Source organism: Sinohyriopsis cumingii, chromosome 6 (genome assembly GCF_028554795.1).
Source record: "Sinohyriopsis cumingii isolate HCF-2022 chromosome 6, ASM2855479v2, whole genome shotgun sequence".
Lineage (NCBI taxonomy): Eukaryota > Metazoa > Mollusca > Bivalvia > Unionida > Unionidae > Sinohyriopsis > Sinohyriopsis cumingii.
This window is the reverse complement of record NC_142966.1, coordinates 132,628,189-132,654,204: the sequence shown is the minus strand read 5'-3', so window position 1 is coordinate 132,654,204 and position 26,016 is coordinate 132,628,189. Positions and strand designations below refer to the sequence as shown.

Genomic DNA, 26,016 nt, shown 5'->3' with positions numbered 1-26,016 from the left:
AAATCATGATGAATACTTTCTTAAAAGACATTTAAAGAAACGATATTATACTCTAAATTTTACAATGCTTTGAACTGATCTGTGTCAGTTAAAATTCAAAAAGAGGCCAAATATGGCGGTAATCCCACTCCATATCCAGAAACATATAACTTGTCTGAGCTTGTGTATCTATGAACAACTGGCAACATCGGTCTCTCAGTTCGTGTGACAGTTTACTACTGAGCTAGAAAGACACATGTCAGAAGTTACATGAAGAAAGAAATCGAATCGTCATAAATACTTGACTTTCAGCTGATGTATTATGTTGTATGAAGCAGGAATTGAGAAGAATTCAAATCAGTTTGACAGTCGCGACTGTTGCCCGTCTAGCTGAATATATTGAATATGAAATCGAGGCATTCCGTCAATACTGAAAAGGACTAAATATAGACACATGGTATTACTTCCTGGTCTTTAGTACATACGCTTTCACATTAGAACGTGAAATCGACAACCAAGGTAAGTTTCATACTCTCTATTGATTAATCACCGTAGTTGGCCTAAATATGGTAAAACTCTAAAAGACGGCTATATAGATTTTTGCACCTTAAATAAGTCGACTTGTTTATATGTGCTATCGAGAGAAGCTATCAAGTTATGTATACAGTGAGTGAGGTGAAAGGCCTGACGGAAGTAGTACTGGTGGTGGTAGGGTTGTTGTTGTTGTTGTTATGGGGTTTAACGCCATTTTTCAGCACAAGATAGACTGACTATTCATGACGGCCAGTATAAACGGTGGAGGAAGAACCCGGGAAAACCCCGGAAAGAACTACCGACCCACGAGAAGCTACCCGCAAGCTTTCTGACACACCCACAACTGGCCGAGCCCAAGACTCGAACCCACGCAGGCAGAGGTGAGATGGCAGTGATCCGTAACGGTGGGCTCTTTAGACCACTCGGGGCCCCGGTGGTGGTGGTGGGGTATATCACTAGAATTTTCTGTCTTATACAATGTCCAGTTAAGTTACACTTCTGAGATCCTTTGGTTTACATTACGCCGTGAAACAGCGAGAGAGAGGGTGCCTATCTGTCTGCTCTGGAAATAAATCCCGTTCAGTACGAGGCTGGCACAGTCTTAATTCTTTTCCTGCCGGCATTTTATAATCGAACGTTTTTAAAAGCAACTTGTATTACTAAGTACTACCTAATATTCCAGTTTTATTTTGCCTTTAATGCACTGAACAATAATTATCACGCTCAAACGAGAATAAATTATTTACTTCTTAAAACAGATTTTAGACCCAAATTCACCAATGAGGCGCAATTAGACGTATAAAAATGGAAGAAAAAAAATGATATAGAAACAACAACTTTATTTGACTATTTTACTTTTGGTCATGAAAATAAGGCATGAAATTGTTACAAATATGTTTGATTAACCCTATTAAACACGTATATTCGTCATTTCAGTATTTTTCTCCTGTATATAATCATTATGACTTATTATATATTTTATAGGAAGATAAAATGATTAAAATGTTTATGCTTAATTAAGTAAATTCACGAAGTTTTTAAAATAAAACAAAATAATGTATTTTATAAAATGTTTTTGTAACGTAGAATGGTAACGTATGTGTCGTAGTGTAAAACACGGAGATATTTTAAAGTTCAAACAACTTAAATGTACATTTATGTGTGCAATTAAAAAGGCCTGAACTTATATACAGTCTCACATATAGAAAACAACATTTTTTTGCCGATGAAAGTGAGGGGACTGTTCACGTGTACTGTTTATGTAGCGTATGTATTTCACTAACGTGAAGCACATGCATTCTTAATTAATTCAATTTCGGCATCAGGTATTTTAACTAGTCGCTCAGGTTTTCCAGATGGAATAAGAGAGTCGACTTTACAAAAGATATTTTGTTCGTCAATCCAGACAAGATCACGTTATTCCGGCCATTTGAACAGTCCTTTTACTTTTTTCATAAAATTAATCTCACAGTCTTTGTCGTCCATATCAATTTCTTCAATCCTTCCAAGGTACCATCTTCCATCGTATACGGCAGCTACGAAATCTTCTTCTTTAAATCCAACAAATGCAGGCGATGAGGTGTCGTTTTCAGAGTTTGTAGGATCCATAGCTACGTCTGACTGTAAAGATGGATGGGTACTTCTTGGTGAGTCACTGACAGTGACTGACGAAGTGCTCTCGTCCGATGAATTGGGCAGCTGACTCCAAGAGAAGTTCTGAATGGTCCAGCTGTCGCAGTAAGAACCCATAATGCACACTAAACAGTAGCAGGAGGTTTGACGGGTCATCAATTTTACAGGGTCATCAGTGATGTCGACTGCGTGACATTTAATTGTGTTTCGCAATGGTTTTGTCTTAACTGAATTTAGTTCACATTGTTTCTGTTTGGTTGCTTCACTGGAGACGTGAATGAAGAGGACTCCAGTCATACTTGATTTTGTTCCCCATGCATGAAATCCGAAGCATCCTGGATTACAGCATTTCCCCCTGTCTTATGGCTTCATCTGCCATTCTTTTTACTGTCCCTCCCAATCCATCACTTGGCCCTTTCCCATGCCCCACTTCGAAGTAATTCTACTTGGCACCAATGGAGTACAGGTTTCTGTGATTAGCAATCAACCAGAATATAAATCTGTTTCTGTAGTGGCTTGACGGTGAATCTGTCCAATAATGGATAAGCATTAGATTAGGTTTCACCTCCTTCAGTTGCAGAATGAGTCTGTCCAGAAATGCAGCAACTGTGCCAGAATAATGTGACATTTCATCACTGACAAAAACGAAACTTTTGTGTTTTAGTTAATCGTTCTCTTTGTAGTATGTAACGACTGGATGGATGGTAACCATTGACTGAATCCAGTAGGCCGTCTGTATTTCATCCAAAGACCTACAACAATTTCATCTTCAGGAAGAAATTCTTTTAGCTGCCTTATGTGCTAGTACTGCTCACGGACTCTCTTTACATGCTGGTCACAAAGCTCTAACTGATTTTTCAGATCTTCTTTGAAGCTTTCTACTTGACATTTGATTTCCACGATTTTCATTTTGGTTTTCCCGTTGTCAAGATTTACCTTTTTCCAGGTCCATTGCTGGGCAGAGTTTTAAGAAGTTCGTGAAAGTCATCTGCATTACCGATTATATTTTCAGGATTCTCACTTATTTTGACTCCATTCTTTCTTAGAGCTTGAACTTTGAGGGCCTTTATTTCAGACAAAACTGCATTACATACAAGGAGGTTTCTTCTTACAAGATTCCGTCTTCTTGGGGTCATATATAAATTTTCAACATCTGCATCGGCTCGTTTACTTGGTGTTATTTCCTTAGGTGCTGTCAACAGTCTGAGTTTTCTACTTAGTCGCTCAATTTTCTTATTTTTTGTCTTTATCTTACGTCGCAGGATTGAAACGACATATTTTAGAATACCTATATTTTTGTTGTCACGCGCAAGAGCCCTACGTCTGATCATCTGCAAACAATTTCCTTTGTTACTTTTAGTAATAAATTGTATCCTTACTATCAGGTGATCATTCTGCTCTTCATTTCTTGGTGTAATATCACTGTCATATCCACTGGTCTGTTCGCTTATGCTTTCGTTGCTTTCTTCTCTTTCTTTTTTTCTCATTCGTGAAAGTCTGTTTCTTAATTTATTTTTCATGTTTCTCTCCTCCCTTTTCTTCTTACTTGTGACGATGGCACATAATATGGCCTTTGCTTAGCTCGCTCTTTTTGAAGTAACTCCGGACCTTTAGCCTTCTGGCGTTCCCTGTAGGCCTTTTGTATTTTCTTTTTTGTTTAGGCCATTCTAACATAAACAGGAACGAGTGAGTGCAAACCTAGAGTCCCCCGGTTTCACCTGTAGGGGACTAATAACGAAAGTATCGATAATACGTTACCAAATTATCATGTAAAGTATTGAGTATAGCTGAAATTAATTTATTTTTTTTATAAATATTTATGCTCGTGGTTTGTTTCTAATTTACCTTTGCACTGATGTATTTCCTAGTTTATTTATAATTTACCTTCGCACTAAAGATTTGTTCTTTTTTTGTTTTTATGTTAATCCTTTAACCATTAGTTACCGGGTATAATCATGTCATTCATAGTCACTTTTAAAACTTTTTTAAAAATGTATCCAATATTAATTCTTTTTTTAAGAATAATTGTATAATAAATGAAGATCTAAGTTGTACTAATATTTTACACTGATAGTCATTTTTGTTCTGGATTAAGTCTTAATACATACATTACGCTCTGTAACGTATGTATCAGTACAAAGTGATTACATTGTTTATAATCAAAGAGGTCACTCTGTTTTAATGTATGATATCTACTCTTTCTTTTTCACTGATTCCTGTCCAGCAAAAACGTGTCAATCAAAAGTTTTAATTGGAATCGCTTTCCTTTAGGTGGTCTTTATTACACAGAGTATAACACAGTTTTACTGGCTTGTCCTCGTTGTACTTGATGACACCGTTCAGCATGCAAAGTTGGCCGGCTATCATCACGCGTTCCGTAGTTGAGTATATATTTGTCACGTATATATCGGTAACGTACGCATTATTAAGCATTATTTAAGCAAAATGTTTCAAAATATTACTTGATAGATTTATCAGGATTTTATTTTCAGACATATATGAAACATGATTACATTTTCGAAGGGATTATTCAATCGTTTGATTTCATATTATTTGGAACAAGTAACGTAAGTATCCCATATTTTATAACCAACGAGCATCACAACATATGGCACGTAAAAATGATATGCATCAACAATAACCATTTATTTGGTTGTTTTTTTTTTAATAATAAAACGTACAAGTGAATTTTGAGCGCCTTTTATACTCTCCAAAACCCTCGTTTTACACAAGAAAACGCCGTGCATAAAAAAGGGTTACGTATGTATCATGACCTTAGCGACCTACATTCTGAAGCCTCGTGAATGAATGTTCAGGGTATAATTATAAAAAATTTGCTTTTAGATTTCTCAAAGAGTATACACGATTGATTCGAGACTTTTTAATTCAATCTTTAGTTTTATTTTCCATCTTTATCCATCTTTACACTGGCGACAGTAACGTAGGTATTGATATACACCATTTAGGTTGCGATATTTTTATATCCATGCTTTATTTATTGTTTATATTGATCTTTTGGGAATGATAGACGTATAGTGATATAGCAAAAAAAGTATGCATTAAGGAAAGTAACGTTTATAATGAGTTAACGTGTCAGCGACATTGATTTGTGCCTCATTAGTGAATTTGGGTCTTTAGCGTTCAAACACTATCCTAATTTTTATATTAAAATTCCACAGTTGGCTTGGTCATGGAATGAAAGGAACACAATGTACTTGGCAAACATGAATTACATTCCGGGTCTGACTCGTAGCCAATGCCACTTTCCTCCCTGTTGACCCAAGGCCCCGTGGCTCCTTCCCACTCCCCCAACCCCAACTCGCCCAGTGGAAAATAACCCGGTTTCACAGTGGACAGCCCGACCCTGTCGACATCTGTGAATTCACTAACAACGGATTATGGACTCTTATTTCTTCAATCAGCTCCCATCAATATTCCTTAGAAACAAGACTGAGCATTCACCTAACTTGTCCCTGTTGCACGAGCTTATCAAGTCGATACAAACTGCAGATTTCTGTTCCAATTTATAAAGAAAGAAACACGGCTAAATACCAGTTTACAACCTAGAATTAAATCACTTGATGAGTACAATGTCTGTTGCTTATCCACTATGTGTAATCGATTCGTTTTCCAACTTAAAGAAAACAAAACAAAAAACAAAGAGGAAAGAAAAAGAAAACACGGGTACGATGGTCTTTTCAGAGAGCAAATATACATATACTTCACCGCTAACAATTTGCCATTGATCATAAGAAAACGAAATACTGGGATACGTTTTAGTAAGTCATATTTGTGTACATCTAAAGATAATTTAAAAATTAATACTAAGACAAAAAATAAAAATATGGGATTTTAAGGTAACTATATTTTGTAATCCATGCCATAATCTGTACCATTGATTTCTGAATTATATATATGAACTAGATTTCAGCTACATTTTGTTCCATCGGGACATAAGCCCCTGTATTACAAAGAGGCCCATTTCCAAAAGCTCAGTTCCCAGCAGATGGATAAAGTTCCAGGCACTGGCTAGGGAGCAGCACAAAATCTGGTACACATATGATGTGTCCTGCTACAAACGCATGTGTGAAGCGTGGTAAAAAATGTTTTATTATTATTGCCGTTGTTGTATTCGTGACCTCCCCCAGCACACACACACACACACACACACACACACACCAGAGGCCCTAGATGAGAGCTGCAACAATCTAACTCCCTCACATAATGTTATGACATTAACAACCACTGTACCAAGTTTGGTGAATATCCAAAATAGTGGATTTTAACGGAGATAAATTTAGGGGCAATCGGACAGGCGAACAGATAATTCAAAGCAATCAAAATATCCAGCGAAACTCTTTAAAAGCACGCGGATATACGTAGATATTTGAAGAAATTCATTTATTTCTTGTGTACAGTAGAATTATAACCTCAAGGAAATCTGTAAATATATGTGTATATATACATTTATTAAGAAGAGTTAGTAAGTATGAACTCCATTATTTGGCTTTCTAAGTTTAAGAAAACTTTTTTGTCCTTTAGGCAATGTCATCAAAGAAGGAAAAGATTCTTAAGGCCGCAATTGATTTTGGGACAACTTACAGTGGATACGCCTTCTCCTTCAAACATGAATATGAAAAGGACCCATCTAAAGTGAGCATAAACCAAGCATGGAATGCTGGGAGTCTTTTATCTCTGAAACAGCCAACATGTGTCCTATGTAAACCAAATGGTGCATTTCACAGTTTTGGGTATGATGCGGAGAATAAGTACACAACATTAGCTGAAGATAATGAACATCAAAAGTGGTTCTTTTTCCGAAGATTCAAAATGGTACTGCACGATAAACAGGTAATATAATAATATAGAAATATTGTTTAAAATATAATAATGTGCCAATATTATTTAAAATATAATAATATGGCAATATTAGTTAAAAGTGCTAAATGATAATTGTCATATATTAAATGTGAGATATGGAATATGTTCCAAAAGTGTTAAAGATGAAATCGAAGTATAATGTTTGTTGATTCTATGACAATATCTGATTAAAAAAACGACTTAAAGATTTATTACAGACAACACATATCAGAAAATCCAGAACATTTTAACCTGTTAATTCATCAATACGAGTGACGACCAGTTTTATGTCTTCATTATTCTTTTTGTCACAGACGATTAGTAGCACATTTTTTACGCTCTAAAATAGGGGCCCTGAGTGGCCGAGTGGTCCAAAGCACTCACCGTTCTGCGTGGGTTCGAGTCTTGGGCTCGGCCAATGTGGGTATATGAGAAAGCTTGCCTGTAGCTTCTCGTGGATTGGTGGTTCTTTCCGGGGTCTTCCCTGGTTCTTCCTCCACCATTTATACACTGGCCGCCATGTATAGCTTATCATGTGCTGAAAAATGGCGTTAAACCCTATATTAACAACAACGCTCAAAAATATTTACATTTGCCTTTATTTTAGTGATTAATGCACCAGATGTGCCTTCCAAAAATACAAAAATAAGCTACTCTGTGTTTATTAAAACTACTGTTACATTAATAAATGTTGACTGATTTAATTTTTTAAACTTTTCGCTTGAAAATGCAGTTGAAACGTTTATGATTTGGTCAACATAGAATATTTATTTTTGTGAGTTGCTACAAACACCTTTCTTGCATAAAATGACGATATTTCCTCCACCTGTTAATACAGCGTTTTTTTCTCTCAATGTTACGTGTAAGTAAAATCGTATTTCAGTAAAATGTACTTATCCTTGCCTTTTTATCCGAAGATAAAAAGAGGGATTGAGATAGTAGATGACAAGGGACTGAAGATGCCAGCTAGAAAGGTTTTTGGGATGGCAATATGTCATCTTAAGAATCACCTATTAGATGCACTCGAAAAGCAGGGTACCGGTCTAAAAGTGGACGATATTCATTGGATACTTACAGTTCCAGCCATTTGGACAGACTCGGCCAAACAGTTCATGAGAGAGGCAGCGAACGAGGTTATTGTCTTTGCTTGCTTCATCATAGAGGCGACCTAGGGTTACTTACTCCGACGGCGGTAACGGTGGCATCGCCAACATTGGTTAATGCTTTGGTTTTCTGTATCCTAATAAGTCTCAAACCCCTCTTGGAATTGTTTTCATACTTAGACTTTAAAATTATGAAGCTTCCTCCTCTCACACAGAAATACACATACCCCCCCCCCCCCCCAGACAAGTGAATTACTGCCACAGAGAGAAACTTCAATCGAAATCTTATGAAAGATTATCCAGTGGCTTGTGGGAATGTCTGTAATACACAAACAATAAACTCAGGGACACTCTACTTTTCATATATTTGCACACCAATCATCTATGTAATCCTAAGGCAAGGTCAAGGTCATTTGAAAACTTAAAGTGTTCGACATAAGTTTTTCTGTTAAAGTTTCAAACTATAGCACGGAGAATTGTGCTGCGTGAACTGTATAATGAATAAGCTTTGACCTTTCAAATCGACGTACCACTATGCAACAAGGGTAGAGCTGAGTTTGAGAACTGTGTTGTATAGATAGCTATGTAGATAGGATATAGATATGACATTTACTCTTGTTCGTGATTTTCAGAAGTATATCGTAACCTTTATTGCAGAATGCAGCCAAACGGCGAACCTTTGCTGAAATATATAATAATTGCTTTGACTTGAGCACGCTAGAATATAACTTTTTTCTTGGAATATTTGATAGTAGTTTATACAATCAGCATAATTCGGTATTTAATTCACATAATTTATTATACTGACTTTATTGTATACAAAGTTCTTTTATATAAGTATGTATCCATACAAACATACAAGGTATATATATATATATATATATATATATATATATATATATATATATATATATATATAAGTAGTTCCATACCGGGCCAGGCCAGGGATTGTAGACTGCCTTTATGTCCTATGGAAGGTCTCTTACCTCCCATTTCCTTGGCGCGATATAGCCAATAATGTGTTGAAAAGGCCCTTGAGACCAATGACAACAAAATATAGCATTTTTAAATGAAATAAGGTGGAAGTTTGCAGTTGGCTGCGTGTTAGTTTTTGATTGCCGAGAAAATAACTGTACAACTCGAGTTCAGCCTTGTTCCTTTCTTTTAAAGGTGGAATAAACGCCATGGTCTATGAAAGGTGATTGATCTGTCATGCTACTTGCTGTATGGGTTAGATTTTATTTTGAACATGAAAAATAACACTATAACCTGTTTTTTTTTTCTCTTCTATTTACAAAAATAAATAATTTTATATTTAGAAATATGGAATGAACTGTATTGAACTTTTTATTACTTTTCAGCAAAGATAAACAAATTCAAGATGTCAGCTGCCGCAATTAAAATTATGAAGTAACAATAATTATTTGTGTGTTATGGATTATTATTTGCCACGTTTGTGCAATGAAAACATATGCAGCTGTAATTCGATTATATTACATACCTCACTACAATACTTATTTGCGAGTTTGTGAATTCATATTTGTGAAGTTGGTTCATTAAGTGCATGAACAATTGTAGTTTGGTTAAAATTACATAAATCTCTAACATGTTTAATTTACTCTAAAGTGGTCTAAAGTTCAGCAAACAGTTCAATAAAAGTTCAGTAGCACATGGGAACTTTCAAATAGCACTTGATGGAGTTTGGTACTACTGGAATTATCTTCACTATGAAGAGTATTTTTGAACTATTTCATGACGCTTGAACATACTCATTTTATTGACATACTTGTGCATAATTTCTTATGCAAGATTTCTTCGGGTCTTTTATTTGCGTTTTTAGAAGAAAGAAGTCATAATATTTTTAAGGGGAAATAGACAGAAAGAGTTGTAAGGAAACTCATCAACTAGGAATCACTCGATAGGAATTGCTTCGTAACAAGGTAAAACTTTGTCTTGTCAGCGATCAAGACAAATTTGAAGACCCTAAAACACAACAAAGCTTATTAAGCTGAAAAACATTGAATTTTAAAGTTTTAATGATTTTCGAAACGACGGTTTTAAATTACACGACTACAATGAATATTTATGTTTTTTAATATTTTTCCGATAAAGAAAAACTCTTTTTGATAAACAGGCTGGTATAGACGGGACACTCCTGACCATTGCACTTGAACCCGAAGCTGCCGCCATGTACTGTCAGCTGCTTTCCGCCGATCAGCTTTCTAGTAAGGGGAAATTTGATGACAACAAATACATGGTGATAGATCTAGGAGGTAAACGTTTATGTCGTCTTTTTTCATCCAAATTCAGAAGACGATCTCAGATAATTAATACGGTAGGAACAGCCTTTAAAATGTGTACAAATCATGTATAAGCCATCGGGTCCAATTAAGCAGTGTTTAGCAACATCATGGAAAATAAATATTATACCATTCTACTGGCACACTATTGATCGGTGAAGTTTGATCTGAAGTTTGTATCTGCTGCTCCACATTACTTAAATCAAGCTCTTGTTATACAATGGGTATTCTTCACACGCATTAAAAGGCAATTAGATATTTTAATTTTTAGCTTGACGTGTAGATTTTAGCTTTGACTTGTAATTGTTATCTTCGGAACATCATTTTCATTTACATATCTCTGTCCATTGCATTACCTCTTTCGTTCTATAAATGCATCATGTGTGTTTTCTAGGTGGAACTGCAGACATTACAGTCCACGAGAAGCAACCCGATGGAACAATAAAAGAGCTCCACAAAGCCAGCGGTGGAGCGTGGGGTGGCACAAAAGTAGATGAGGAATTTAACCAAATGATAATTAAAGTTATCGGAGCCCCGACTTTCAAGACGTTTTGTGATGAAAACAAGGCTGATCACATGGAAATGCTGAGAGAGCTCGAAGTTAAGAAAAGAAACGTTCGTACGGACACTAACGACAAGATTACCGTAAAGATACCGGTTGCTCTTAAAGACACATATGAAGAAAATAGCGGAGAGACAATCAAAGACGCGATAGAGCAAACTCCTTATCGAGGAAAAATTCAGTGGACCGCAGATAAAATGCGTCTTGACGCTGACCTGTTTAGAAACCTTTTCCATAACTGCATCAGCAACATCACTACACATCTAGCAGAGCTTCTTGAAAAACCAGGTGTAAAAGGTACTACATCTTTGTTAATGGTGGGCGGATTTTCTGAATGTCAGCTTGTGCAAGAAGCTATCAGAAAGGCTTTCCCCAAGGCTAAGGTAGTCATTCCCCATGAAGCCGGTTTGGCTGTTTTGAAAGGTGCCGTAATATTTGGACATAAACCTCGGATCATCTCATCTAGAATCGCCAAGTATACGTATGGTATCAATATTTCGCCTCCATTCGATCCCGCAAGGCACCCACAAGACAAGAAAGTTTCTGTTGGAGGGAATGCACGATGCAAAGATGTTTTTAAGAAATATATTGAAGTTGGTGAATCCGTTAGAATTGGTGAAGCCAGAACTGGCAAGCATGTCACGATCAAATCGAATCAGAAAGAAATGCTGCTGAAGATCTATGCAAGCCCCAACAAGAACCCCATGTTTGTTACAGATCCCAACTGTGAAATGCTGGGTCGGGTCGTGGTCAAACTACCGGACACAACTGATCACATCCGGGTCGATGTCAAGATGATGTTTGGTGAAACCGAACTGATGATCGAAGCGGAAGAGGAAACAATGAAGGACAAATTCGTGGCCTACTTTGACTTCTTATAGACTAGAATGCTAAATACAGAAGACTTATTAATTATTTTCTAATGATATGTCAGCTTTTACACGTTCCTTGAAAGTCTTATCGAAGAATATGTGATTGTTGAAGAAACAAAGAAAAACCGAAAAACAACATTTTATAGGATACTACGAAACTGCTTGTATGAATTATCTCAGGTTGCATAAGACCCGAATACTAATCATGCAGACATATTATCGAAAGATAAATCGTGAAGAATGTCGTACATTGTTACATGATGTTCTAAGGCTTTACTAGGAATGAGACTACTGTGGAAGAATTATCAATAACGTCATTAGGATCTGACCACCCAAAGCCATCATAACTTAATATTATCCTTCATTCAGATGATCTGAGTGATTCGATTGGTTGGGTTTAGTTTCCTAAGCATGTCATGAACCAGGAACATTTTCTTCAGTAAGTGTGTAGTGTTATTCATTGTCTCCTTAGAAGGAAAAGTTCACACTTTCTTAGACAATACTTTACTACGATTTTATTTTTGTAAAGTAGACATTTTCCTTCATTATCTCCTCTATGATATTGTGACACAATCTGTCGATACTTAAATATGTACGTACATTGCACGTGGTGCGAAGATTACACACTAAGTAATTTCCGGCACCATTAAAGATCAATACTTAGACTTCGGTAATATATAGTTTTGTGTGTGCACATTGTGAATTTAATCACTTCACAGAAGATGGTATATAGCCTGAGGAATGATTTTACATACATTTCCGGAATAGAATGCATAGCATGTCCGAGAATTAGCATGTATCATGAATGAACCAAGTATTAACACGTGTCAGACTGGGCACACATGGCACATACACTGTGGTCTTTGCGTTCACTCAGGGACTGATAATTTATATCTTAACAAAGAAACTATAAATATCCATGTCTTGTGATCGCATATGCACTTAACTCAATTTTGTGGACGATCAGTTCAATATATATATATATATATATATATATATATATATATATATATATATATATATATATATATATATAATGTTGCTAAGTAATTATGTTGATTACAGAAGGCATTTAATATACAATTCAACAAACGACAAATATTATTAATTTTTGATACATCATAAGTTTTTAGTGAAAGAAGATATCTGATTTATGCTTGTCACCGATACAGGGCTCTGTGATAGTTAACTTGGTTGCGTTTTCAAATTAATTCACGGAAACTTAGATTGCAGTTTAGTTATTACTGTTTAAGTTACTGAAACATCTACGCACAATGCGTTTTTGCAAGAAAAATCGTCAAATTTGATTTAGTTCTTGTATTCTTTAAGGGTGTATAATATTTAGCTAACTTTTTCAAAATGTTTTAAATAAATTATTTTTTTGTTTATGCACGTAATTGTCATTGTTTGGTTGCCGTTTAATTTAATATTAGCACATGAAACAGAGAAGCACTTCAATACAGAGCTAGGTCTGGTATGGGAAAGAAGTTTCACTTCGTAAAATAATATCGATTTGTTTCTCATTTTGCCCTCAAGTACAATAAATATACGGTAAGTGTTTTGTTCTCAAATTATAGAAAGGTAGACTTAAGTAAATAGAGATACCACGTCACTAGAAGACTATGAAGAGTTTTGATGATGACTGTGACATTATGATGTGTATGAGGTCGGGGAAGTGTATGATTAGCGTATACGAAGTATCAAGTGCGTATGCGAAGTATCAAGTGCATATGCAAAATATATGAGGTATGAGATGCGAATGTGTATGTTGTCTGATGTAAGCGTGGTGACGTGTGGAATGCGTATGACGCATGAAATATGAGACTACAACAGAATGAACTTGTATTCTTTATTATACTACCACATATTCATGGATAGGTCGAATTCTTTGAACTAAAATCTCATCTATATATGATAAGATGAGGTGTGTGTGTGTGTGTGTGTGTGTGTGTGTGATTTGGATTTTTAACGTAGCTTCAACAATTTTTCAGTCATATTGTAACGGTGTCTACAGTGTGGCAGTTTATAGTGATGTCTAGCACTAGAGCATCATGCCGCAGACATGTAGCATGATGTCCCACCCATCCACATTATCCTGACTCCAGGCCGACCAGTCCTAACCTCTTAATTCTGAGCGCCAAGTGAGGCAGCTTTTACTACCATTTGTATGTCATTGGTATGACTCGGCTGGGGTACAAACGCGACCTGCCGCATCCGAGGCGGACGCTGTAACCACTAGGCCACTGGAGCGGTCTCGAATGTTTTGAAATTAGATCATATCTATATGTGATAATATGAAAAAATATATTTATCTAATCCTACAGAAAATACGGTACTGGTGACGTTACTTTCTCTCTCTCTCTCTCTCTCTCTCTCTCTTATATATATATATATATATATATATATATATATATATATATATATATATATACAGACAATAAATCAGTAAATGGTGTGGCAAGGTATTACAATATATCCTTTGATTTAAATATTAACATTAACTAAGCATATGCTAATATTGAGACCAAGGCTGTCTCCATCCCAGATGGGTTATACAATTTATAAGTACATATGAATATAATGAAAATGCCAGGTAATGGTAATAAGGAAGAAAACACTAAATGTCTGAAATATAACTCTCAAGTGTTCGCCTTCTATAAAAGAGTAAAAGTCACACAAGTCATGTAGGCATTCAATGCCATCTATTTCAGTAATGGGTGTCAGCTTGTAGAATTTGATTCTTCATGCCTTTAAATGGCTGGTATTCACTTCATTCTGGATTCTTATGCACCCAGATTCCTTTGGAAGGTCATTATCCAGACGCCCCGGGAAGTGCATATGGCAATATCAATGTTAAAGTACGTAGACATTTTTGGACGAAATGATCCTAAAATGTGTGATTCGGTATAATCCGGATTGAATCTCACGCGCTGTGATGTCACAATGAAAGCTACACTTATTGATAAACAGTTTCGTACTACCCTGTATTCGACGTGCTCTTTCTTGACCCAAGTTTAGTACATGGTCACCACTGTAAAAGACCATAGAGATCGATAATTTTAGTCTGAAAGTTTATTGATGAGAGTTAAGGTGCAAAGCATTCAATAATCAGGACTGAATAGACTATGGTTAAAATAAATTAGTGTTAAATTTTAAAAGAACACTTTATATTTAATTTCAAATGAGTAAATGAGCATACATGCCACAGTGACTTTTACTATAGACGTACGCCATTCTTGACCCAAGTTTAATACATGCCACCATTGTAAAAGACCATAGAGATCGATAGTTTTCGTCTAAAAAATTTTTGATGACACTTAAGGTGCAGAACATTCAATAATCAGGATTGAATAGACTTTGGTTAAAGAAAATTAGTGTTAAATTTTAAAATAACAATTTCTATTTAATTTAAAATGAGTAAATGAATATACATGGCCCATGTGACTTTAACAATGGTATTGACACAATCTACGTAGCAGACTATAATGATAATTTGTTAGCCTTAAATGAGATGAAATATAAACAGCCATCTTCAGATTTGCGTACAGGTTATGAATGTTCGAGACGGAAGAATCTAACATTTCCAACATTTACTCCCCACATTTCCAACTACCACAATGGGTCTTACTCTACTCTGTTGTATTTTCTAACTGTTAAGAATGTATTGTATAGTGATGTCATAACATTTGAATTGCATAAAGCATATAAAGCACTGCAATTAATGATGAAGAAGAGAAGGTGATTTCATGGCTTGACAATTACGTCAATCTTCTGAAAATTACAAAGTCCCATTTCGTTCAATGAAGACAATTAAACAGACGATGCTTCGAGTATTTCAACTGAGCTAGGCTTTAATAATGACACTGTTAGATTAACTGATGCAGCTACAAATCAGGTTACACATTGATGTGGATGGACATAATCGTAAAATATATGGGAAAAACAATTTGAAAGATATAAGAACACGGTGAGATCACGCTTGGTAAATTGACTATTGTAGATCAGTACAGCCGAGGAAGTTACTTAACTCTCATCTGTCTAGAAACAGACGCAAATCAGACGAAACATTCAGAAGTTCAAGATATATTTAGATGGAGACTGGTTACTATAACCGCTTCCTTTCAGGCTTTGCAAGCTGTTCGAGGAGAACTAGAAGTATCAAAGCTACAATTGCAAGACATTATGGAAATGATTTATAGCACGATAGATTAACAAGACCTCAAATAGCAATTAAAACCAAACACGCGCGTTTGTAATTCACGATCATCGCGGTTCTCTTGGTCATTTCATCTTGCAGCTGTTGGTCTGCTTCGATTACTTTTTCACGTTGATAGCACTGAGGGTGTATCAGAGTTATTTTATTAGTAAAACAATCGCGTAGTACAATTGGAAGACAGGCAAACCCTGTCAAGTTTCATCATCACTAGCAGGTGCAATATGCACGCGCACTTCTAGCCATTAATTAGACTTTTTACTGGTATAACTCTCATGCACTTATACAGAACTTCTGCCTTGGAAACTCCTAAATCTCCGGCGATTGTGCTCTTTGATGGCTTGGCACCCTTTTCGTTTAAAAAAGACCGATTACTGTTGCACCTTTTGCATCTAAGGATCGTGTTTACTCAATAAATGTTAGCCGAACAAGTACGGCGTCCTTGTTGAATAACTGTCGAAATCATTCTTTTCTTAGCCGAGTCAATGTTGGTGTAAAATATTCGTGAGTGAACTTAACCGCAATGAATAAACCAGTGAATACCACTTCGCCATTGTAGAAAGAATTCCTCAATATTAACAACTGCTGTAAACTGGTCTAACACCCCGTCGGTAAATTCCGTAACCTGGTCACCGCGGACAGATCCCATTACTTACATATATTGATAAATCTAATGTTTAACACAAACACCTAAGATGGATAAGTACCCGTCCGGATAAATGTTGATTCCTTCGAACCAAATTTTACCTCCGGCGAGTAATGACGTCGATATTGTATATATGAATGGTTTTTGAACATTATTATCTTTGTGGCTACGAGTTACTCATGATCTACCCCACTGGTTGATATTTATCACTATTGACGTTGTACTCCAGTCGCCACTATAATACTGGATACGACAAATAACTACGATCCAGACGCACGCACCCTTAAGATGTGAGTGTTAGGTGCATCAAAACATTCCTCGATAGCAGTGAAAACAATTCGGCCATTTGTTTCAACTTCAGTTTTTAACTGTCCTTCTCTTGTCAATAGGCTCCCGAATGTGGTCCATGAACTTACTACATGTGGCGGTGCGGACACATCTTGATTTGCTCATCCACATATTGTTTTGCTATACCATTAATATCATCAATATTGTCTTTGATAAAAGCAGCTGAAACGCCTCCGTTTTCAGTCACTTCAGCACGGTCTGTTGCAACAGCGACTTTTAATTTTACAATAATATCTTGAATAGCGAGATTAGACGTTTGTAGTTCTCCATTTTGATCTTCAAAAATCACAAGCTCTTCTGGGTCGACATCAGAAACAACCCGGTTGCTCAACTATGACAAACCGCTTTCGTGGCAAATCGGCTGCGATCCATATCAGCACCATGTCGTCGAGCTGGGCAATTTCCATTAATGTTAATAGACAATTCTATAATGTTAAAGATACTTTAATGTGAAATTAATATGTGCTTGCGGGCTGGTAAACGCTCAAAAGCATGCAATGCTTAAACGAGAAGATCACCGCATATGGGTTCAACCAACTGAGTTTGTTCTGGTATAGTCGAATAACCAGGTAGACGACTATGTCGTCCAGGTTCCATAGTGCCTGGTTAAATAATTAACAACTTCAGCTGGTGGAGCACGCCTATATTTAATCAAAGGAAGTGAATGACGACTAAGTTAAGTTTTCTTGATAACATTGGATAATACGTTATGTCATATTGTTTACGATGTCGCGCCACAACACGTATCGCAAATCCAACTCGAGTTCAAACACGTAATGGGCGAGCAGTGATCAAGGGAACTTGTGTTGGATGCGGAGCAAATAAGTTCACGTTCATTAGACCTTTCAGGTCTTTTGGGATAGCCATAATTCCTAAGGGTTTAAAATAGAGTGGGGGTAATATCGCGGCTGCATTAACAAAGTTACTAGAAACACGGTGGAGTAAATAACCTGTTGAAAACACATTCCTGGATACAATTACCGTCGACCCGGTGGATGGCCAAAAATAAGACTTGATTCTAACAGCCAATTAAAGCCTGCCTGGGGAAGCACCATAGTTGGTGTTGATGCTGCGGGTTACCGACGTTACCTTGCTTATAAAAATCAAATGATATCCGTGCTCGTAAACGAGCCGACATGGAGCTCATCCATGACTTGAATACGATTTCTGGACAGGCGCTGAAGAATAAATCGTAAGATCGATCCTTAAAGGAGACATGAGGGCCAAGATTGCACATGGTGGACAAAGTCCACTCGGCAAAGCCACTCCTTAAAATTTAATCATCTTGATATCGATAAACAATGGATACAAAGTGCAGGACATTAACAACAATACACTACAGTCCACCTGGGTACTGGATAGGTGAAGCCGCCGTGGAAAAGTCAACAAGAGCGGCATGGGGTTGCTCAAAAATGGTTGGCTAAACAAGCGTTGTGACAAATTTAGTTACCAGTACCAAGAAAGATTTTACGTGGATGGTTTCATGTCCAAGCTCATAATGAAGTCCATCAGGTTGATTTTATTGTTTTTTCCACATGATCGTGTCCCTGAAAGAGAAGGTTGATTGCATACCTACAAGTCCGTTTTAACTATTATCGATGTTTTCAGCAGATACAAGGAAACTGAGCCGCTGACATCAATATATTTTGCAAGTGTCCCAAATGCACTTAAACGCATTTATACACGTCAATCACTTACATGACCACAATTATTAAAAGTGGATTCTGGTAAAGAAATTCAAGGATCTGTTGCTGTGCTATTAACCAAACACCATGTGCGAGTACGTGTTGGACACGTCAACATTCATCATGACCAAACTATTGTGGAACGATTTATTCGCACTCTTGCAGAACGGTTATTCTATCATCATTACTCGCAGGAAGGCTTCAGGGGTCTCAGGAAAGGGTAGTACTTCTTCCTTTAGTCATAGCAGAACTGAACAATGCATTCACACACCTCACTGGATTAAAACCAGCTAATGCGATTCGACAAAAGACTGTTTTATCTACTCAGAAAATGTTTTCACAGCCTACACTCGGACACATTTTCGTTCGGTACCTGCATGGGTAACGTTGTGTTGCGACGATATGGTCCGTCGATGTGTTCACGACTTGGGAACATATTTTTGTTTTGTCCTAAGACTTGGTACTAGTATAGTGCATTCAGTTTCTTTACGTCCAGATTCATTCACGATCTCGCACTAATACGGAGGCAGCCACATGCCAAGCACCGACAACACATCTGATGGCAGCGGATTATCGTAAATGTTCAGGGTATTCTACATTAGTTTGGGTTGTTTGCACCAGCGTGTCTGTGTCTGGCCATATAAATCCCGCCACGAAGTTATCGCCCAATGAACAAATGTTGGTCAATGTCGTTGAGCAATTCCAGCTCGATTTTGTTCTTCGACCAGAACGCATCTCAGGCATACACGGTGACGAGAAGTAATGTGTGGGATCGAACTTGTTCATGTGCATCGCAGTGTCATGACAATTCACAAACACGTCAGCGATCGAAAACATATCATTGAGCAGATACAGACTGTGATAGTCATCCATGTTTTCTGAAATACCTTCACGTGACAACAATGCATAAAACGTGGTAACAGAGTTTCAGCAGATTTGTCGCAGTAGTGTGGATACACACTTTTCCGCGTTAACAAGACAATGTTAGATACGCTAGTGCACTGTGGACAATATCGACGAGTGATTTCAAAGTTATTCACCGTTAGATTTCTCGCTAACTTGTCTATGGACGAGAACGAATCGATGAACTGCAATTGACCCAGCCGAAACGTCATGTATATTTCCATGTTGTTGGGGATCACGCTTTTCTGTGAGTTTGATGTTGTGGCTACTGCTTGCACTATTAAGAGACCATCGCACCTACGCAAGCTATGTAGCACAACAGGGATTTTTGTTTCTGTGGGGAAAATTCTTAAGTGGCAGTTTAAGCTTCTTCACAGATCCAGCAATTAGTGGCTGCAGAGAACTGACGAATGTTTTCACGGGTCATAATCATATTAGCAGGTGAATGGAGCTGTTGTTAAATCCATTTTGCTATAACTTCGATTAATTTAAGAAACGTCTCAACTGAATCCTTGCCACGATACAAAATTGGTGGTTCAGTTTACCCGTCACACCTAATTACTGTATAACAAAACCCGCATGGTACTTGTTCAGCGGCTTGTGTTGTTTGATCTTTGTTGGAGGTGAACGTTGAAACATTCTAAGTCCGATTAGATCATATAAGGAAATTTCATCTTTCGTTGCACAGCAGTAAATTGGAGAATTTTTTTTCCTGGTTCGGGCATTATTGTCCGCTATAGTTTTCATTAATCATAATACAGTAAAAGTCATGGTTGGTGAGCAGCTTTCGGTATTAATTACATACACGTAACATCTGCAAAGAAAGTTCTCATTTGCGTGCTTGCTGTGTCGGTTAAGCAACCGATGATTGCGTGTGCCGCGCTGCGAATCCACGGTGTAGTTGTTATAAATTCATCCTTATGGCGACTTGGCGGCATAACCAAATGCACATTCAGAACGATATCTGCTTCCAAACTGGTCAAAGTTTTGTAATTCTGATGTGATTCCAGGAATGATATTTACTATCAGCTGTCGACCTCCTTTGCCTGGCTTGTGTATGGGTGGAAAAATCGCCACATGATTTTCTAATTCACCACTACGCATTTGCAATTTGAATTCACGTACTTGTGATTGCTGTGCTTTTGCACAAACATACTGAGCCGCTTCAGTGGTAATAGCAGATGCAAGACATTTTTGTTCATCACGAGTACGGTTTTGTTCCTCCTCATTCCTCCTCATCACGACAACGGTTTTGTTCATACTGACCTAATATAACAAGGATGTCGGCTTTTCTTGCACCTCTTAGCATTCGGATATTATGCTCACTTTCAAATTGTTTTAGTTGCTGTACCGTTGCTGTTGCTGTTTATATTTATATTGTACATTATTTCAATATAATGAGTTCGGTTCACGGTGCACGAGCAAAGTGCTTACGATGGGAAAACCGATATACGTTGTGCTCACAGGCCGTGCATTGCAACTTAGTGTACATATAGGCTCATGGTAGATTCTAACCTGACATTACGAAGTCTTGTCAGTGAGCGGTCCACTTTACAGCGCAATATCTCCATCAGTAGAGCTGTTGTGGCAACCATTTGTTTGACTGAGAGTGGATACAATATGTTCATGTCGGAATCTACCAGTCTGTCTGGGCTGACTACGTTGGGCAGTGTGACAGCTGTAGAGCTATTGATGCTGTCCGTCTTGGAGCTGTGATACTTCTGAACTGTGCTGTATGTGATGTGATGGAGATGTTGTGGAAGCCATTATTTGACTGTTCGTGTTGCATGTGTGTGTATGTGTATGTGTGTGTGTGTGTGTGTGTGTATGTGTGTGTGTGTTTGGGCAGCTGTATAGCTGTTGATGCTGTCTATTTTGTCAACTGTGAAGCTATGTGTTGGAGGGATGGTCTTAGCCGTGGTGCTGTTTTCTATGTTCAGAAGTGGTTATGTGTGATTTGGTATGTACCTGGTGTGCAGCTGACAGTGATGACTCTGGCTCGGAGGAAGATAGTGGTTGAGGGACCAAAGCTCCGAGACAAACGGGCCTGCTGAGAACAATAGGTTCCTAGGGATCGTTCGGCAGGCTGGGGCGAACCGTTCGTCGTGGCTCCTTGACCATTCGACACTGGTGGGACTGAAGGTACTTTGTGGTTGTCAAGTGGACACCACTAGTTATCTTCCGGCTTTTGGTTACTTACCATTATTGCTTTCGAGCAGAAAAACCACCATTATCGCTGTTCAAGCAGAAAAGACATCGTTATCGCTATTTGAGCGAAAACCGTCATTGTTATTTGTGGAAAGTCATCATCATTGTTTGTTTGAAAATCATCGTTATCATTATTTCAGTGAAAACGTGTCATTGTGTATTTGAAATCATACAATTGTTTGAGTGATTAATCTTTTGCGTTTCATTTTTGAGTAATATTTTGCGTTTCATTTTTGTTTCATTTCAATTAATTTATTATTCTTGACAATTCATTACATATTACAATTCGTTCCATTTAAAGACCGTATCATTTTTATTTTAGTCAGTTATTTAACTCATTGAGCATCATTGTGTTAAAAATCCAATGTTGGACTTAATGCGCATGGGTTTGGTGTAGGAATTTTCAATATCTAATCATATATAAATAAACATCTTATTTGTGTTATCATTCTTAGTGTCTTCAATGTAATAATCTGACCCCAATCTAATTCATCTTGTTACAAGGCTAATGGGATTTATTTCCTGGTTGTTACTCTTCAGTAATTGCATGTTTAAAATGAATAATGGGAACATTGAGTGAGTTTCCTTGAGTATGAATATAATTTACTAAAGTTATTAAAGAAGATTTTAATCATGTTTTGCCTGAAAATATTTGAATTTGTAAATTGATTTCAATCCAAAACTTACATTACACTTAACCACGAAATGGGTCACCGACTGGGAATTCTGACACTTTCGTGTGATGTCATAACAATAAAGAAGTCTAGGATTAACGGTAAAGTTTCATACGGAAACAATACATACGAATAGGTGGTAGATAGAAGTCATCATATCGTAAAGTCCTTAAACTGATTCTTGGAGTCATTCGTCCGTTTTATCTTGATAATGAATCAATAATTTGCTGTGTTTACCATAGGATACTTCCTGACTCTGCGGGTGATGAACTGAATAGTAGAGGTTTGAAACAATATTTAAATTCAAAGTACTACTCGGGGAAGAATTTTAATACAGAAACACAAAAATGCAGTCAAGGGAGGATATATAAGTGGCCACACAATTTAACCTTTACAGGTAATTGTTTTTCATGGGTGAAACATGAAAGAAATTTTAGAAGATGGTTCAGGAATGATGCTACCTGAACAAGTGTCAGTGATATGAAGGTGTCCGGTAGAACGGGGTTTTACTGTACGTTACTAGTCCAAAACGTCCAAGAAAAGATCGATTATCAAACTGTAAAACTATCGTTTCTTTATATACTACAAAACCACAAAGGCAACTCTGGACTTGCTAAGGATAGTTCTTTTGTGACAAAATGTTTTGTATATTCTCAACTCATCTAATACGATCCCGGAACGGATGTAATGGTCTTCCGACAAATGACAAAGGCATGAAATCCATATAAAATTAATACTTGTCGTTTGTTTTCTGATCAGAAAACTTAGGTTGCAAGAAACAATTAAAGAACCCTTCATCTAACACCAAATGTTTGCCACGAATTGTTTTATTCAACTTACAAGAGGTCGTTAGCCAATCTCTTCACGTAAACCGCTAAGACCGTTACGTAATGATACCTCTTCTGCTAAGATTGTTTAACTGATTGCGTGTCTGTCAGCTTTTAAGGCATCTACAAAGTTTAGGCACCTAGATAGTTATTGTCATGTTTACATTTCACGAGTGAAATGTTTATATATATATATATATATATATATATATATATATATATATATATATATATATATATATATATATATATATATAATCTACTTAAACAAAGTTTGATTTTCTTTTGATATAAGGCAAATTCCGTTGATTTGCATGATTTATCCCCCATTCTGACCAATGCGATTAACGGCTACATTACATCATTACTACATCAATAAAAAGGAGTTTTATTTTTCAGTACAAATTTAGCTTGTGCATACACTGCTTCACAATGTGTGTTAGGTGAAATTAACGACTGCTTTAATACTAAAATGAGGAGGTGTTTTATTTTTATAACGCGTTTCTTGCGCGGATTGATATAGTGGATGTTAATGAAATGGGTGGAGGAGCTACTATAGAAACATGACAGAACAATCGTATCCGACAGACTTCAGAACGTAACATTCTGCGTTCATGTTTTGTGTGGTCTTGGAAAGCTTGCATTCTATTGCGGTAATGGAGGCTGCATCCGAATTTCGATAGTTACTTAGTTTCGGTTTGCAATCAACATTCGTCAATGGCCGATTTCTCTATAGTTTTGTTCGTTATGATTGTAATGAGAGTTAAAATCGTCATTTAAACGATTTTACTGATATGGTGAATCAAGATTATTTTATACAAAATTTGTACTGATTTACAGAGTATACGACACCAAATGGGTGACATAGAATATACAAGAGCAATAGGTCATGTAAGTCCAGTCACTGACAGTTTGTATTATTCGTCTGGAAAACCAGTTCTAGAAACCGTAATACATTAATGCAACTTTTTTTCTTGTATTAGGTTCTTTTTTAGGCATTAATGATTGAGCCTCGTCGTTGATTACATACATATACTAAAGGGTAGAAAGTTTTAAGACCTCTTCATCCTGACTGAGATAAAGACAGACAGACATACAGTGAGAGAGCAAGAGAGTAAAAGATAGAAGGAGAAGAAGAAGCAAAAATAAGAGGCCTATATACGTAGAAATACAGGTTTGTGTGACACATATAAGCGTAAATATATTTCCTATTTTTAAATGAAATTAGTTCCGAAACGTGATATCGCCAAAACGGTAACAAAAACATGATATCGCCAATGTGACAATAACATTTTTTCTCCCATCGATATATTTCAATATCTTATTATAAAATATATAATAAATTAAATTAGTAATAATTTATTTATTAAAATCCAAATTAGGCGAAATTTTAAATATCAAGCAAAACTATGCTTCTTGTTCCGAAAAGAAAATACAATTGTTCTACATAAATGCTCTGTTGTTGAGTAGGCATGGCCATCTCAGTTCTAGCTATTCCTTATTTTGTCAATGGTACACTGAAATATGGCAGTGTACGTTATAAAAAAAAAAAGTTTATTCCAAGACAAGAAGATGCAATGTATGCATATTTTACAATCAAATTGGTGTAATACGGTTGGATATTAGCTACAGTTGGAATCAGTTTGACACTGGCCAATTAGTATTGATCAGATACTTCAGTAATTATAACGGAAAAGATTTCTGGGCCGATAAATATCAACCAATCAAGCTGATCAATTCTGTTCTCTTTAAAAGTTTAAGCATTACCATAAAATATTGCATTTAATATATATCTCCGGAGAATACCGGACTCGCTTGCCGAAGCAAAGCGTAGGAACCGTACGTTGTTTGCTGACATTTTGCACATATATGTAAACAAAAACAAAAAAAGCAATGAGTTGTGATGCTACTGTATTTTTGGCGCAACGTATAATACAAGCGAGTATCAGTACTTTTCTAAAACGAGGCTCTTCACTGTAATCGTTCGTGTATAAAATCCTTCCTGGTCACCACCTACACGAAGGATTGCTATTTTAGAAGGTATGAAGGCATATATATGCGTTGACTTTCGATCTGTTATATAAAATAGCGACAAACAGCGACGTATATCAATTACTAGAGTGTTTAATAAGAATATTTCCATCATCGCTTCTTGAAATAGGGATGTGGCTTTTTTCTGGATTTAACGACTGAGTCTACATAACATTTAACCATTGGTCGATGGCGGTAACGAACATGTAGAGACACGTTATAGTGTACAAGGAAGTTAATTAGAAAATATATGTACAAGTATGATACATCTGTCAATATTGTAGTAATTTTATAGCAATATCAGAGACAGGTTACATGCTGGGCTCAATTGTCATACAGATACAGAAGCAGGCATTTCAAAATGAAAGTACATTTGCATTCATTGTGGTTCCTATGCAAAAGGGAGGCGAAACCTTCGTGTGCATGCCCAGTCATTTCTTATTATATTAGTGTATACAATTTATTGTTTTATAAATGTTTATATTATAACATCCAACAGTTATCTGGGTAATATGTCCAAAACGTTGCCAGTTATGATGTACTTTCCAACTTCATTTATCACTCTCTCTCTCTCTCTCTACCGCTCTCTCTCTCTCTCTCTCTCTCTCTCTCTCTCTCTCTCTCTCTGCTCAAAATTCC

The 26,016-nt window shown here is 36.7% G+C and overlaps 2 protein-coding genes across 4 annotated transcripts in view; both read left to right on the top strand.

The window, feature by feature from the left end:
* Nucleotides 1-198: 198 nt before the first annotated feature.
* On the top strand, nt 199-13,230 carry LOC149798006 (heat shock 70 kDa protein 12B-like). Of its 3 annotated transcripts, none has more exons than XM_089963095.1 (5): nt 202-498; nt 6,688-6,996; nt 7,923-8,138; nt 10,243-10,381; nt 10,803-13,230. In XM_089963095.1, exons 2-5 carry the CDS (start codon nt 6,691-6,693, stop codon nt 11,849-11,851), a joined length of 1,710 nt encoding a protein of 569 aa, XP_089819221.1. In that variant the 5' UTR covers nt 202-498; nt 6,688-6,690; the 3' UTR covers nt 11,852-13,230. The 3 variants fall into 3 exon arrangements, with proteins under 3 accessions (XP_089819223.1, XP_089819221.1, XP_089819222.1); XM_089963096.1 differs by lacking the exon at nt 202-498 and adding an exon at nt 5,959-6,241; XM_089963097.1 differs by lacking the exon at nt 7,923-8,138 and having other exon boundaries at nt 199-498.
* Nucleotides 13,231-25,315: 12,085 nt separating this feature from the next.
* The window catches only part of LOC149798005 (heat shock 70 kDa protein 12A-like), a 28,246-nt gene continuing 27,545 nt past the window's right edge, over nt 25,316-26,016 (top strand). Inside the window, exon 1 of the mRNA XM_089963089.1 lies at nt 25,316-25,386. The gene's annotated coding sequence lies outside the window, so the exon portion shown is untranslated. The remainder of the gene's footprint in view (nt 25,387-26,016) is intronic.

Excerpts from the sequence above, each read along its gene's own strand:
- LOC149798006 (XM_089963095.1), top strand. The coding sequence starts at position 6,691 with ATGTCATCAAAGAAGGAAAAGATTCTTAAGGCCGCAATTGATTTTGGG. Across the intron at positions 6,997-7,922 it reads TGGTACTGCACGATAAACAG|ATAAAAAGAGGGATTGAGAT; the intron begins GTAATATAATAA and ends TTTTATCCGAAG. Across the intron at positions 8,139-10,242 it reads TGAGAGAGGCAGCGAACGAG|GCTGGTATAGACGGGACACT; the intron begins GTTATTGTCTTT and ends TTTGATAAACAG.